Genomic DNA, 17134 nt, shown 5'->3' with positions numbered 1-17134 from the left:
GAATCATTGGTATCCCCCACCCCAAGGAGAGTTTTATCCTCTTTCATATAGAAAAGATGATTTTTGCAGCTGTCTTGACTTCCCATCGTTGTTGAGTGTGAGTAAATGGAAGAAACTGTAGTAGATGTGAACAATGATTTTCTGGTATTCACAAACAGTTGCCTAGTAAGACATCAACACTTGCTTTTAAGGGGTAGCAGTGAAAGTAAACCGTGATCTGTTGATGTCCATAGCTGGGTCTTCAGTAGGATATTTCTATGGTTTTTCGGGAGGGGGGGCAGAATCATCAACTGGGGACACCAGTAGTAACACAGCACTATATGCTTCATAGCCAGTGGTAATAAAAGCAAGAATAAAGGTTCTGATTTCATTATACCACATCCTCATTCCCTGCTAAGCATCAGCAAGACAAAGTAACTACCCACAGAATAGTAGAGGTGAGTAACATTTGTACCCCAAAGAAAATGACCTCCTCCAGTACACATTCAGAAGAACATATGTCCTTGCAGTAGTAAACATGTAGCATATACTAGTGAATGTCAATACCATGAGGCAGTAGCTATTTTTATTGTTACTTAGTGAAAAACAAGGAAAAGTTTGGCTCATATATTTTTTTTCCGTCAGTGTATGTTCCTGATGAGTGGGAGGTTCCAAGGGAGAAGATCACAATGTGCCGAGAGCTGGGACAAGGATCTTTCGGAATGGTGTATGAAGGAATTGCGAAGGGTGTGGTGAAGGATGAACCAGAAACCAGAGTGGCGATCAAGACAGTCAATGAGTCAGCAAGTATGAGAGAACGAATTGAATTCTTGAATGAGGCGTCAGTCATGAAGGAGTTCAATTGCCATCATGTGGTAAGAAGGAAGGGGTGGGGAATGGCAGTCTTTGCTCTCAGACATTATATGTAATGTTATCATTTTTTTCTTTATGTAAAAGTTTGTGAGTTCTGCGACCTGGAAGAAGCAAAGTGACATTTCACTGAGATTCAGAGAAAATGTCTTAGTCATGAGTAGGTCTTATGGTTCTTTAGGCTATGTTTTACTTCCCAGAAATGAGAAACACACACCCACTTATATGTACACGTGGGTGTGTGTCCTTTATTGCACCACCTTAGTAATGCATGCTTATCCTAACCCTGCACTTTACCTTAGAAAAACCCTTTCCTTAACACTAACATTATTCAGGCAAACCATGGGCTCTTTGGGGGTTGTTTTATATTATTTTAGTTTTTTTTTTTTATTTTGACCGCAAATTGATCATAACAGCAGACTGTCTTTTTTGAAAATACATTAATGCATATTATTAAGTTGTCTTGGGGGGGGGGGGGGGGGTTATTTTATTTTTTTTATTTTTACTGTAAATTGGTCATTGCAATACACTGTATTTTTGCCAATGTTTTAATGTGAAGTTTGGGTGTTTTTTGTAAGTATTGTTAGTTCTTTATGCTGATGTTTCACTATTATGAACTGTAGGTATTTAATTGTACATTCAGTCCTTTTAGAATTTTCTAAAAAAAAACTTCAGCGGCACATTTTCATACTGTGTATATGAGTGTGTAAAACAATCTTGTGGTTATGTAAAAATGATTGCCACACCACTTACCTTGTTCTCATATTAACAAGCAGTTAGTTGCAAGCAGATTACTTTCTGGAGACTCCGGTTTCCTTCTTAGAGATTCTCTGCACATTGTGTGTGACTGTGATTTTGTGGTTTAACTTGACTAAAGCTCCCAGAGATGTTACTGGTGCCTAGGCTGGGTCTTGCAGGGTTAATAAATAAATGTTGACTTGCTTCCAAGGATGTTATACATCTGGGATTGGATTTCTCTCCTCGTTATGAGCAGAAATAAGATCAACAGTACTTAGCCCAGCAAGAGAAACTTTCACAGTATATCTGGCCCTTCTCATTTTTACCCAAAGTACTTTGTTCTCAGTACCCTTCTCTGTTGTGTTGCTTTTGTCTTGATATAATGGGCAGGCAGCTCTGGGCTGCCAACTTGTGTTTTTTCCCCCTGTAATTTATTTTACTTTATTTTATTTATTTATTTTTATTTTTACCAGCAGCTCAGTGACCTCATTGTTGCACTGTTAGATCTTCCATTAGAGCATTACATTTCTTTTATTCACTTTTCAAACGGATTTGTTGCTAGCCCTCACTACCATCTCCTCCTCCTTTGTTCTGGCACCACTTTTTGGGAGGGTCTGTTATGTGGAGAATTTATTAGCTGTGGTTGCATTTATTTTGTTGGATTGTTTGTGTGTGACCTTCTATTGGAAAATTGGGTGCTTGACATGTTTTCCTGTTAACAGTTAGTGCTTTAGTGTGCATTTAGTGAAACATTTGTGTAGATGGCATATCATTTATAGAACTGTAAGGTTTTCTTTGTAACCTTGTTGCTAGCAGTAATTTTGGCCACAGAGGAGAGGGAAGACAGCAAAAAATTCTGTAAATGATAGTGTGGAACAAAAATTCTTACATTAAATAAAATGCTAAGTGTCTTAAGCTTGTATACTTTGGAGAGATATGCTACTCTGGGTAGTAAGAGATTGAGGCAGCCTTCCATTCCCCCCTGGGCTAGTTGTCTTGAGATGGCATAGCTGAAGGGTGCCACCGTCCTAGAGTCTGGTAGGGCTTCTCCCAGCATCATCTTAGGACATTAGGAAATGTGCTGTTTTGGAGCTTTATCCTGTGGTACCCCCCCCTAAGAAGCATAAACTTGGTTCTAACACCTGTTAGAGCTTGCTGTTTCTAGATACGGTCTATACCCAGCACAAACCAGTATTTCACGAATGGCTTCTGACCCCCAAGTTAGGACCCCCTGGACCATGGTGTTAAATCAGTTAGGACTATGGTCTGTCCATCTCTGCACTTCATTACAGTAAAATGTGGCAGGCATTACTATCAGTGCAGCGCATGTGGCCCCAGATTGTTTCCCCACTGACATTGGAGGATTTGGGTCTGGATTTTCACCCTCATCAGCAACAGGACCAAGCCCAAGCTAAACTCTTGGGTAGATTCTCGTGAAAGGATGACCTGCATTGTAATGGTGTCATTAAAGGAAGATCAGGCTCTAGAGGTCACATCCAGCTTGGAGCATCTTTCAAAAGAGTTCACTGATGATAGGCACTTCACAAACGTCATCCAAAGATGCATTAGGAATGCAGTCCCAGAAAGTTCAAATGCTGGATGAGTTACATTTTCTATCACAAATTAAAGATCCTAAGGGGGAAAGGATCCTCGATTAGTGGATAGAAAAGAAATTTGCCTTTCAGAAGTATCTTGCACACTTTTATGGCCAACAGTAAAGAGATGGAAGTGATACCCTAATGAAAGCTGAAAATAGCAAACAAGCACACTGTAACTATGGAGTAGATGAAATCAGAATAACAATATTGTGACTGGTATTCTAAAATACTTTGAGCATAGTGAAAGGATGGAAGCCATAACACATTACACAGATGGAAAAATATTCTAATTACTTTTAAATGTCTTGTTGATGTTTGGGCTTGGAGCACAGGTTAGAATATGGATTACCCTTTCAAGGCAAGAAGAGTCTCTAGACATCACTGGAAGTGGAAAAAACATGCAGTTCTGCAGAGGAAATGAAAGCCTGGGTGAGGCTCATTAGACAGGTGTGATAGAAGTCTCCTGGATGGCTTCAAAGAGGCCTGTCCAGGAAGTTGAAGCCATAGCAAGGTGAAGCAGATTGCTGAGGCCAAAAAGGATCTATCGGGTTAACCTTGAACTTGTGCATCTTGGCCTTCTCCAGAAATCTGATAATAAGGGGAAATGAAGGAAGATTGTAAAGGAGGTTTAGGGTTACTTATGGATGACTGCATTGTTGGTAAGTACTCTGAAGACAGAAATAAGGGAAGAGAAGTTGCTGCATTTGGTACTGTTTTGGGGATGCATAGAGAAAGGAGGAAGGCTTCCAACACTGCTGGAACAAGTTCTGGCTACAGTTGACTTGAAGGACCCACTCACTAGGAATTGGCAAGTAATGGCTGAGTCTGTCCGCTGGAGAGTTGGCTTATCTTGAAATGTGATTTGCAATTAGATGTAACTGGTTGCAAAGACCCATTCCCAAATTCTTATGGTCTCCAAATATATGAAGTAGGAGTTGATTCCCCTCTCCTCTGTGTTGAGGTGTACCATACCACAACCACTTTGTTGGTATGGAGGACAAAGTCACTATGGGGGAGGGAATCTTGCAATGCCTACATAGGGAAAAGGACTACACTCATTTCTTTGCATCAAGGCATTTGTCTCTGACCATTTCTCCTGGATTGCCTGATCCTGAAAATACTCCCTCACTCTTCAGCAAGAGGTGTCCATGAAAGAGTCTACCCACAGACAGGTTGGACTTGTTAGTCTGTGACGTGCCGTAATCTTGGCACTTCCAGGAAGTTTTGACTGGACAATCCAGATTAGACTCTTTAATCTACCACATGATGTAATCCTTGCATGTCCATGAAATTTTGACTAGGTAATCCAAGGGATCTAACAACTGATTGCATTGATCTGTGGGGGTCACTACAACCCCATCATATGACAGCGAGCATTAGGCAGCACAAATGAATGCGGGCATTAGCCCAAGTACCCTGAGACAGTGAGCAACAGAAACAGTTTGGCGTTGGAGAATCGTGAAACGTATTTGACTGAACAAAGAGTATTCTGTCTGTTGGAAGAAATGTTTGACAATCTTGAGTGTTTACCTTGCATCCCCTGAATGCAGTGGACTGCATAGACATCAGCTGGAACTTCATGGTATTCCCCAGTTATAGCTATGGACCTGAATGAAAAAAGCAAGTACTCAGTTGAGACAGAAATATTAAATATATTGGGTGCCAACAGCAGCATGTTGTCCAGGTAAGGATAAACTCTGACATCTTGCAACACTACTTGCTCTGCTACAGTGCATTTGATGAGCAGCTGAAGCCCAAGGTGAGACGAAATGCAAGAGAACAAAACTGTAAAACAACCAGTCATACTCTCTTGAAAACATTTGTTGACTGTCTTAGCCAACCAAACTAACATATTAAATAAGTGTGTTTGTTTTCCAGTAGGTAAAATAAATAGTATTGTGTTGAATTTGTCTATTGTATATCAAGGAATGGATTTTAATCAAAGTCAACCTTGTGAAAAATTAAGAGGAGTACTTACAACTCCCATTTCACTTGACATTTTCAGTTTTTGAACAACTATGTGAAACTGAAGTTAGAGTTCTTTTCAGAGGGGAGAGGACATTATTTTTCAAATTTTACAGAGGTGGAGAAGAAATTGTTGTATGATACTTCAAGTGCTTGTTCATTATATATTGAGAAGACTGACAAGGAATGGGAGATGTCTTACTGGATGCAGTAGATTGTTCATGCAAAATCCTAAACATGTTGATGGACACACATGTTTGTGAATAGTTGTCAGAAAATAAATGTAGTATATTCCAAAACTGACTATACGTTCTTAGTTCTTTTAATAGAAGGAGTTGTATTCCCAGCCAAGATTTATCTTCTCCAGATAAAAAGTTCAGTCATACAAGCTCTTTCTGGAGTACCTAAGGCACTCAAGGATTATGAGAACCCTCCATTACAATCCGTTGCGGTGACCTCTGGCTCAAAGATAGAAACATTGGCCAAACGTGTAAATAGAATGGCAAAAGAAATTATTTGAAAATGAGAACTAATACTTTATAGATACCGACTTTGCAGAACACTTAACATTTCTTACTAGTGATGTTATTGATTTGTTTACATTTATTCCCCATTTAACAGACTTAGAGTGGTTTACTGAATCTGTTAACACACACACACCATTTCAAATGTTGAACTTAAACTTTTATGTGATTTCATAGCAATTATTTTGAAAATGAGTTCCATCCATTTTGAAGGGCGGTTATTATAGTCAACTTTCTGGAGTGGCAATGGGCACTGCTTCACTCTCCGTATTTGCAAATATTAAGTTATTGTATTGGGAAAGGTACAAGTTGTTTCTACATTTAAGGAATATTTACACATGTGCAAAATTTTTTGATGACATTTTTGTATTTTTTGTTAGGGTGAAGTTAAGGAGAAGGTGAAATTTATAAAATACATCTTGACATTTACACAGTTTTTCAGATTCATACACACAATTGCTGACAGCAGCATTGATTGTTTAGTTAAGGTGTCACGTCGACATTGGTCAGTGTGACCATATCACTTGGATCTAATGTTTATACCACTGAGTGGCTAGCCTTTAGATGTCAGTATATATTAAGATCATGAAAGCAGATGTTTTAAATCACCAGTTGTCAGGGAACCAACCTTCTCCAAAACATGTTTGCATTATGGCAGCTGCTTCCCTGTTAGACAAGAAGTTAAGTGTGGTTAAGGGACAAATGGAATGTATGCATGTGTCATGGTTAATATCCGATAAAATAAAATTTAAAAATTAAAGTTTTTATTTAAGATGCTCAAGGCAAGCTATTACCCTGTTGAAAACTATTACAAAGATCCCATGAAGTCTAAACACAAATAACTTTATTTAAATGTATTCTTGATGGTATATATACAAAAGAATTTAACATGAAAATAGCTATATGACAAAGGTAATGATAATACCATATATGTCCGATTCTGGTAAAGTTAAAGGGATAGTGAGAACTAGAAAGTAGTATGTGATGGTAAAATAAAAAAATGAAGGACAGTCCAACTTTTATATACTGCAGATACAGAAATATAAAACAAATTGTATAGAGTGCTGGTTGCTACAGAAAAAAATAAATACATGGATATATGAGGAAATGTGATCATTGTAACTGCTGTAAATGTATAAATGAGGGTGCATATATTGTTGTAAGTGGGTGCCCAGGAACCATTCCAAGTAACGAAAGTTTGATTGCAACTCAAAACAAGTAATACATGTAGCTAGTTGCCTCTCTTGTGAAGCTTATTATATAGGAAAAACCGTTTCATCAAAGAATATACAAACGTAAAATGAAAACACTATAAAAGTGTTAGCAGACTTGCAGAAAAGTGTAGATATGTATTTTTTGTTATATTGAAGAGTTTTCTAAACTATAGAGGATACCCTTGGGAAACAGTGTTTGAATATAGGGAACTGCTGTGGCATTTAAAATTCCACACAGTTCCCAGGGTTGAATGATGGAATCTCCATCTTAGATGTATTAAAGTTAAGTGTAGCAAAATTCTAACTTATAAATTATGTGTGCAAATTAATTAATATGACCATTTGTAATTTTTAAATGATTTATCAAGTGATTTACTTTCATAAGAAACTTGGTTTAACTTATCAAAAATATTTTAGAAGGTAACAAAAGTAATTAAATATATTTTATAATTTCCCATCATTGCCAAGTGCTTTAATATTACCAAGTAGTCATTGATGTTACACAGCTATTTGCTTTATCTACTGGAAAATGTATGTTTAGCAATGTTAGTCCATTTGGTTGCTTATGAAACTCGTTAAGACATTCAAAAGATGTTTTCAAGCAGGTATAGTCAGCTGTTTTACACAAATCTTGATTTACAGTTGTTCAAATGAAAGAACAATCACTTAAATTATAGTAATTTGATCGTTTCATTGTTCAAACGTATTTTGAGAAAATTCTGTATAATTTTCAGATGAATGCACTAAATAGTAAACCATCTTACCATCTGGTCTGTTGTGGTTATATGTATACAAATTACTTTTACAGATACTCCGTGATGCAAGACGTTTGTGTCGCACAATTCTATTCTTGATTTGTTTACACATGATTCCACTTTGTTTAGGAGAATGCATGCATTTCTGTGTCAGATGTTTTCAGTATTTGGCAGTTTAGACAATTTGTTGGGACATTACTTAAATGACAAAGTGAGGAGGAATGGTATGACAAGTGACATTGTTCTTTGTGATTAATTCCTGCATACATCACTAGTTGCCTAGGTTGTAGCTTCTAGAAAAGTGATTTTATATATTTGCTACATCTTAGAATGTGAATAAACTGTGTTGGGCTAGAGGGTTAAAACACGGAAGCATAAAGTGCAAATATGAGCTGTTGAGCTATGGTCTGTATGTAGTTTGAAAGGTAGTGAGAGGTCAATGAGTTATGGATGCCCTTCATACTTTGGTATAATTTCCACGTCTGCTTTTTCTATTCTTTGGTACTCTGATCAGTTGATATTGTCAGGTGTATACTCTTGAGGTGGCAGTGAAAGACAAATTGCTGTCTAATGGCTCTTAATGTGTTATTCAGTCATTAATTTATTTCATAACTTCATTCCATGACACCTGCTATGTCTGGATTCAGGGTCAAGGGAGAGCCAACAGAATCTTGGCACATAGAGGCAGCAAAGCAGAGAAAATAATCCCAGAAAACATTGCAGTCTTAGAATATCCACACTTAATACTCAAACAATTGTTTGATTGCTTGCACACCTTTTGGCAGTTTAGAGAATCCCCAGATTTCTTTTAGCTTCTATTTGGGGGAAAGTAGGAGGAAACCAGAACACCCAGCAGAATGTACATGTAGACAGACAGGACTTGCGAACCCCACGTAGAAGGCACTTGAGACGAGAACTGAACTGGAGAACCAGGCATTGTGAGGCAGCTGTGTGCCACCATGCCATCCTTCTTACCCTTTTATAAAGGATTGAATGAAAATAGTATCGATAGAACCATTTTAACCATGATAATTTTAAAGTTTTTTTTTTATTTGTTTAGCAATTTTTATCAGAATATCTGAAATTGTTGTACTTATTATGAACAGTGAGTTTTTCTGATCACGTTTCTCTAGTATTGTGTTGTGATATGCAGGACTGTTTCGTTTATTAAAAGAAGTTCTCTAAATGTTTGTCCGTCCAAATTCTGTTTCTCAGGTGCGCCTTTTGGGTGTTGTGTCACAGGGGCAGCCTACATTGGTAATCATGGAGCTGATGACTCGCGGGGATCTAAAGAGTTATCTGAGGTCATTGAGGCCTGATGCTGAAGTGAGTAAAATTATGATGTTTTCACTGGAAGTAGTCCAGCTCAAAATAGAGAGTACTGTCTGAGCAGCACCTCTACCATAATGTCCGTGTTCTTGTAGCTAAACATCGTTGCTTCCTCTATCTTAAAGTTCATAAACCCATTCTTATTAAAGTCTGTCTGGTTGCATGTCCATGGCAGATATTTAATGGGATTCCTATTACACTTCTGCTGAGTTACGTGTGCAGACACCCTAGTGCTAGTTTATAAATTCCTGGCAGTCCACCAGTAAGTCCATTTCAGTAAAGTACTTCAAGATATGTGTTGTTTTTGCTTTTTTATTGGCACAGTCTTAGGTGGCAGTCCCCCAAAGTGAGTAACTAAGCTTATTCTTTTTTTTGAATACTGCTTGCAGGATTCATGTATATTCACATGAGGCTAGAGTTGATTCTGCACTAGTAAAGGTACTAGGTGCCATTTTAATGGTAAGCTGGCTTTGCTAATTTGTGGATGCAAGGGGTTCGGAGTGCTCGGTCCATGTATTTCTAGGGTTACGTCCTGTCTGTAAATATGAACACATTATTTCAAGTAATTTGTGAAGTTTAAATGTGAATACTGTGTGAATACTATGGTGAATGGTTGTCCCCTGGTTAGTCCATGTTGATTTACAACATCAGAGTCATGCTGCTGTTTCTTTTGCAGCATGGATCTCATGTGAAATTTCATCATGGTAATGAAGACATTTGTACATAATGGTGGATGTTGGGCTTCATCACAGAGAGATTTCAAACTTGATTTGATAAGATTGGCATGTATGCCCATTAAATATAGCAGACGTATTTTGCACATTCTTAAAAGGGGGTTGCAGTATCTTGATATACAAGTATGTGTTCAGGGTGCAAATACTCCATCATAGTGACTATAGTGTCATTTTTGTCATAGTATTACTGGTCTATGTGTGAACAGACCGCATCTGATTTAACATGTTTGCTAGACTTTACTGAATGCATTGTAAATCTGCATGTATGACTGTTTTTCAGTAAGATAAATGTGTGGGGCCTGTCTGTATAGAGTTTATTTAAGACTCCAGAAAAAAGAAATAATGTCTACATCACTCTTGAAAAGGGCCATCTGTCCAGTGGGATAACCTGGTTAACAAATGTACAAGATGAGTTAAAAAGTTTGGAAGATCTTCCTGTCCATTTGTATCCAGTATGTTACACAATCAGTTAGCAAACAGTACAGTGAAACACCACTCCAAAGCAAAACTGTGTATTTCAGTTTACTGGGAGCTTAGAGTGAACTTTGTCATCTGTTATAAAAGTTCCCTCTTTTCTGAAAATAAGTATTTTTAAGATGGATTTTTTTGCTTTCCAAAAATAAGGAAAGTTGGACTGCAGAAGAGCACTAATCATTGGTTCTGTGCACCACCACATTTGATGTGGAAAGGGTTAAAGAATGTGATATTCCCACTGTACAGATGCTGTGGTCTGTGTAATAACAACCTTTTTCAAACTAGTTGTCATCAGATGGCAGATCACATTATAGTACCTCCACTTGTCCGTTTCATTTCTGAAAGGGCAGGGACTTTGGTTGCAGTATTGCAGTAGAAATGGGTGTTGATAATCTGTTTTTATTTGCCAGAAAAATCCAAGTCAGTCCCCTCCAACATTAACGAAAATGATTCAGATGGCAGGAGAGATTGCTGATGGGATGGCATACCTCAATGCCAACAAGTTTGTGCATCGTGACTTGGCTGCTAGGAACTGCATGGTGGCTGAGGACTTCACTGTCAAGATTGGAGGTTTGTATTACTTAATTTTATACTTCTGTCTGAACTTTCAATTGTTATTGCATGCTTTTTAAATTTGTACTTAGAGCAGTATAACTTTGTAATGAAATGTTCATAGTATCAGTTTTAAGGTACTTCTGATGCTGTATGCTGTGTGCAGGTAATAATTCTAGAATTCCTGGCATAATCTGATGCATTTCTTTAACCAGTCATATGAAAGTTGTACCAAGTGGTCATGTGGCATTTTAAAGGTACACTTTTTTATACAATGAAGGGATTTGGTGTATAAGGTTTGTAGAAAATGCAGGCTTTTTGGTATAGTACAGTGGTCCTGAGGTTTTTCAAATCAGTAGTAATTTTTGCCTCTAAGGTGTATTCTTTAAGTGGCAGAAGTAAGAGGTCATTGCGGAAATCCAGAGGTATTTCTAAAGTTATCCTGAGTACACGTTATGGTGTTTAACGCTGCATTGTGTTTCACAGGCCTACTTCCTTAAGTTCTGTGTATATGTGCTGAGAAGATTGTGTTCTGCGTTGAGGTGACAAAAATGCCTTGTTTATGTCTAATGGTACAGCTGGATGTATTGCAGTAGCATTGCTTAACAGTATGTGACAGATATGTCTTCCTTTGAGTGCCTGTCTCCAGTGAGTAGAACATTGCAGTAAATTCTTCTGTACCCTTTTTTGTGGGTTTTCTTTCTTAAAACTCTCAGTTTTCCTGCCCTTGTGTCTACTTCCCTTCCTGCCCTTGTATTGTGCATGTCCCCTTTGACCAATATATTGTGTCCATTCAGTGAGTATGAGAGAGGTGTTTAACTGACTGGATATCCAGTGCTTTATGGCTGCTTCCTAGTGCATCATTGAAAAGTTCTCAGTCTAAATTCTAAAAAAAACAGTCTAAGCATACATGTATTCTCCAGAAAAGGAATCAGAACCAGCAGAAGCTATTTTTTTGCCTGTGATCAGATCACAGTATCAGTGTTTACTTCTGCTGCCACCATTTCAACCATATGACTTGTCAGTATTGTTGAGAGAAGCCAGAGTATTCATCAGCCCCCCCCCCCCCTTTAAAAAGTGATGATCAGGTTTCCAGTAGAAGGGTTACGAAGAGGACTAATTAATTGAAGCATTCTGTGTAGAAGTACAAAAGACAGAAGGCATAGAATCTGGTATCCATGTCTAAATATTTTCCTACCTTAATTTCCATGGCCACCATGCATATTGTGGCCTCCACCTTTTTCTGTCAGGGCCATTCTCTAATGCAAAGCTGTTTCCCTACTCTGTCTCAGGTAGTGGCGAGATTGAACCAGAGGGATGTTATCCCCAGCACCTCCTGTTAGGACTGAGACCCAAGGTGAGTCTTTAGGTGCATACTTGGGCCCAGGAGGATCAGTTTACTTTGTCTTAAGTGTTGGTCACTACTGATAACTGTTGATATGGTCCTCACAGATCCTCCTGTTCCCATTTTCAGTACAAAGTTCTGCTGCTTTTCCTTTCTTCCATTCCAGGATGTTTACCGACATGCTTGTCGTCATGGCAGGAACCCCGTCAGTAGTGCAAACTAACTTGTGTTTCCCTACCTAGTGGCTTCTATCTAGGATCTTTCCTGTTGGTAGTGCTTGACCAGGCTTGATATTGTCCAGAGAACCTTGGGATCTCTGTCAGCTGGAAAAAGTCCTCAATGCTTCAGTTATATCTTATTCCATTTATAGCACTGATTTTGAAACGGCCAGCAACCTGTTGTCTTCAGAGTTCATCAAGAATCTGAGAGTGGTTCTCCTAGGCCATGTCACATAAATGGATCAAGTTCCACCTTTTGAAGTATTTGGGGCTGATGGCACTCACATTGTTCACATTTCTATTGGCCTTCCTCCACCTACTGTTCTGGTAGCAGTGGATGCAGTCATTGATGTTCTTCGTGTTTCACTGTTGCAGTCATCACATTTGGGTTATCTACCTGCAGGTAGCCCTCAGCTGGCCTGAATACCTGAGTCTTGGATTCCTGCGTCGGATGCTGTCTCTTCTTCCATGACGTCAGGTAATCAGGGGTATAAAACAAGCAGCCGACACAATTACATCAGTCTTTCTTGCCGTGCGGTGCCCGAAGCAGAAGCAGTTCGCAAGTGCCGGTCGGCCGACTCCTGAAATTTTCGTTTTCAAGTTTCAGAACCGAAGTCTTCAAAAAAAGATAAGTACCCCGTTGGAGATCTTTTTTCTTGCTCCATCCGATGTCAGTAAAAGTTAACAATTGTCTTACCTGTGGAAAGCAAATACCTCTTAAAGATTTTCATTCGTACTGCATTCCCTGCTGAGGCCCAGACCATGACGTCCCTCGCTGTCGGTTTTGTGCCTTGTTCAACCCCAGAACTATTCGTCGTCGGGCTATCTTTGAAGCAGATTATTTTGGTACTCTGTATCAGTACTCTGAAATGGCTTCGTTAAGCCGTCTGACTACAGAAAAAATGTAAAGATAAAGACAGAGACAGACCGCATATGTCCAAAACTGCCAACGACGCTTCCGTTAAGCTAGTCGCCAGTTCATCGGTACCCAGTGAGGCGCTTTTACAGCACCTGATACCCGCTACTTCAGATATGCAGGCCTCTACTGAGACCCATTCAGAGTCCGGTATGCCGCGAGATGCTTCTTCGACTGTGGAGCCTGTGGATGTCTCTATCTTGGATGGGTCCGGAGCAGCTGTGCAGGCACCAACTTCTGAGAGTGTATTCAGGCCTACAGACTTGCATTTTAAACTGACACCATCTTCTTCATCCAGGCCTAAAACTCGCACCATGCTTGAAAACGGACGTCCAAACCACGTGCTCAGGCCCATATGCCTAGAAAAACAAATGCTTAGAATGACTGAAGACCTTGTTACCTTAATTAGGGGAAGCCAGCCTTCCCCCTCTATGAGACCTAGAACTGATTTTCCTTCTGATCAGGAATCTGATATTTCTGTTCCTTCTGATTACCAGGATTTGCCCTTATCGACTTATGAGGATTCTGATGCAGAGGATTCCATTCCCTCTGCTTCTCCTCCAGACGAATTTTCTTTTGGTGAAACCTTGCACACTCTTAGGGAGCATTTCCACTGGGAAAGCCAGGGTTACTCTGACTCCAAAAAGCGGCTTAGGGAATTCTTACTCCTTCCTCAGCACAGGCCTTTAGCTATCCCTCCTGTTCTGGACATTGTAGATGATGCTTTCTTGGAAGCTAGCCTTTCCCCAGACACTTTAACTCCAGCTCCCAGAAAACCTGACTGGTATTATAGAGAACCTGATTCTCACAAGTTCCTCTTCAAGAAGCCTACTGTGGATCCAGAAACCATTTCCCAAGGACCAAAAGACATTAAGGCTACTGCTGCCAAAAATCCTACCCCTTCTGATAGAGACTTTAGAGCCTTAGACAGATGGGGTAAGAAGGTATACACTTGTGCTACTTTGGCCATTGGGGCTTTAAATCGCTAGTTTCATGTGTTTGCCAGCAGCATATTATGGGACTACTTAAACAGAAAATGATGTTGATTCCTGACTGTGCTGAACACAAAGAATTACAGGGTTTAATGCATTCTGCAGAACAAGTTAATAAACATACTTTGCAATGTGGTTTTGACTCTTTTAGACGCATCTTGCAGGGCTGCTGTCACTGGGTCTGTACTTAAAAGGCATGCTTGGCTTAAGGAGCAAAACTTGCCAGATCATGTTAAAGCTAAATTACTGGATGCTCCCTTAAACCAAGACCGCCTGTTTGGCACCAAAGCAGAAGTCGTCCTCAAAAGGATGGAGGAAAAAGCTAAATCTATGCAGACTGTTAAAGACTTCCTACAAGTGCAGCCTCCCAGATTTAGTAGACCTTGGCCTTCAAAGAATCGGTCCTTTCCAGTCTCTTCCAGGCCCTCTCAGTCCAAACCCAGGAACAGCAGACCACCTAGATTACAGTCTCAGACTGCACACAGGTCTAAGCAGTGGGGGGCTCCCACTTCCAAAGCGGGGAGCAGTAAACCACCCCCCTACGGAAAAATGGCATAATGACTTAACCTTAACCCTCCCAAGTCCTGCTCAACTGCCTGCTCCCTTAGGAGGAAAGCTCGCCCTGCATGCAAAAAACTGGGAACTCATTACCTGGGACAAATGGGTTTTGAATATAGTTTCCCAAGGTTACAGATTCCACTTCCTACCAACCCCAAATGGTTGGCCAGACCTACCCCCAAATCAGTGGGCGGAGGCCCAACAGCAGGTTTTCTCCCTTCTAAGTATCAGGGCTATTCAACCTGTCCCAGCAGAGCAAAGGGGACAAGGTTTTTATTCAAGACTTTTCCTGGTACCCAGAAAAGACAGCTCCTGACGTCCTGTCCTGGACCTCTCTATTCTAAATACATTTTTGATGATCCCAAAATTCAAAATGCTAACACTTCAACAGCTTCTTCCTATGCTGGGCAAAGATGCCTGGTTGGCAACCTTAGACTTAAAGGAAGCTTACCTGCATATTCCAATAAGGGAATATTGCAGGAAATACGTATGCTTCAGGGCAAGCTCCATGCATTATCAGTACTTTGCACTTCCCTTTGCTTATCTACTGCGCCCAGGGTATTCACAAAGTGTCTAGCTCCAGCCATTGCATTTTGCAGGCAGAGAAATATTCAGATATACCCATACTTGGACGATTGTCCGATTCAGGCAGAAAGCCAGGACTTGCTATTACAACATCTGGTATTTGTAAGGAGACTTCTAACCTCGCTGGGGTACACCATAAACAAAAAGAAATCTCACCTAGTACCCAGCTAACAGATTGTATTCCTGGGAGCAAGCTTGAGCACAACTTCCCAGATGGCTTTCCTCACTCCAGAGAAACAAGTTCATTTGACAACCTACTTCAAACTGTTGGCCACAAAACCCCAGCTATCTGCAAGGAAAATTCTGCAAGCCCTGGTGTTCATGGCCTCTTGCATTCTACTAATTCCATATGCAAGACTGCATATGAGGAAACTACAATGGTATCTAAAAAGCCTATGGTGTCGACATTCTCAGGACCTGGAATCAATGATTCCTATCATTCCGTGTATAAAGACAGAGTTCCTTTGGTGGGTAGAGGCCAGCTACCACAACAAGGGGCTCCCTTTCACTCTACCCTCTGCCGTCCAAACCCTAACAACAGACGCATCAGACTATGCATGGGGGGGTTCAATTGGCAGGGCGGTGCATTCAGGGCAAATGGAACCCGAGACAGATGCACCTGCATATCAACCAAAAAGAAATGTTAGCTGTGCAGAATTCCCTGACAGCCTTCAAAGACCGCATTCTTCCAGGACAACTATTGGTAAAGACAGACAACATCACAGTTATGTGGTACATAATCAAGCAGGGGGGAACCCACTCGTACCCTCTCTGCAGACTAGCCATGGCTCTGTGGAACACAGCCTTGAGCTACCAAGTGCACCTACAAGCTAAATTCCTGCAGGCAAGCTAAATTCACTGGCAGACGACTTAAGCAGAAATCTCATGGACCCACACGAATGGAAACTGGAACCAAAAATATTCAACCTCTTGAGGAACAAATGGGGGACTCCACAGGTAGATCGGTTTGCCTCCCCTCATAACTACCAATTGGACAAATTCAGCACAAGGACTCCCCACAGTCAAGCTTGGAAAGTGGATGCCCTGTCCTTCACCTGGGAAAGCCTCTCAGTTTATGCCTTTCCCCCCTCTGCCTCTCCTCTCGAAGGTTCTGCTAAAGATCAAACAGGACAAGCCAAGGACAATACTGATTGTGCCAGACTGGCCATGCCAGCACTGGTACCCCCTCTTGTGCAGTATGACACTGCTGGAACCATGGCACCTGCCTCAGACCCCTTCTCTGCTGTCCCAGCAGGCGGGCCAGATTCTGCACCCTCAGCTTCAAACCATGAACCTCGCAGCCTGTCTAATTCCTTGAGCTCTCCAATAGTATCCCTCAGTAAGCAGGTACTAGATGTCATTCAGGAGGTAAGGAGGCCTAATACTAGAAAATCCTATGCTGAAAAGTGGAAAATATACTGTTCCTGGAGCCAGACTCGGGGGATGGGCACAAACGGTGCCCAGCTTGCTTCATATTCTTCAGTACTTAACAAAAATGCTCCACAAGGGCCTATCCTTCTCGCCAATTAAAATTCATGCCTCTGCCATTTCAGCTCATTATAATACTGAGCCACCCCTCTTCTCTCACCCTCTACTAAAACAATTCCTCAGAGGAGCCAAAAATGTAAGGACCCCCCCCGGAGAGCCCCTACTCCAGCCTGGGACTTTAACATTGTATTGGAAAAGCTTACCCTCCCTCCCTTTGAGCCAGCTGCAACAGCAAAGTTGAAATTCCTTTCTTGGAAAACAGCATTCCTTCTTGCAATCACTTCAGCAAGAAGAGTGTCT

The 17134-nt window shown here is 40.5% G+C and overlaps 1 protein-coding gene across 1 annotated transcript in view; it reads left to right on the top strand.

The window, feature by feature from the left end:
• IGF1R (insulin like growth factor 1 receptor) overlaps window positions 1-17134 on the top strand; it is a 1987642-nt gene that overhangs the window by 1750080 nt on the left and 220428 nt on the right. Inside the window, exons 16-18 of the mRNA XM_044078384.1 lie at window positions 625-854; window positions 8859-8969; window positions 10591-10750. Of these exons, the coding sequence (XP_043934319.1) occupies window positions 625-854; window positions 8859-8969; window positions 10591-10750 (501 nt within the window). The remainder of the gene's footprint in view (window positions 1-624; window positions 855-8858; window positions 8970-10590; window positions 10751-17134) is intronic.

The sequence above is a fragment of the Protopterus annectens genome, chromosome 7.part0, assembly GCF_019279795.1.
Source record: "Protopterus annectens isolate FY-2018-M chromosome 7.part0, PAN1.0, whole genome shotgun sequence".
Taxonomy (NCBI): Eukaryota; Metazoa; Chordata; order Ceratodontiformes; family Protopteridae; genus Protopterus; species Protopterus annectens.
The sequence above is the reverse complement of the archived record's forward strand: the minus strand, read 5'-3'. Positions and strand labels throughout refer to the sequence as shown.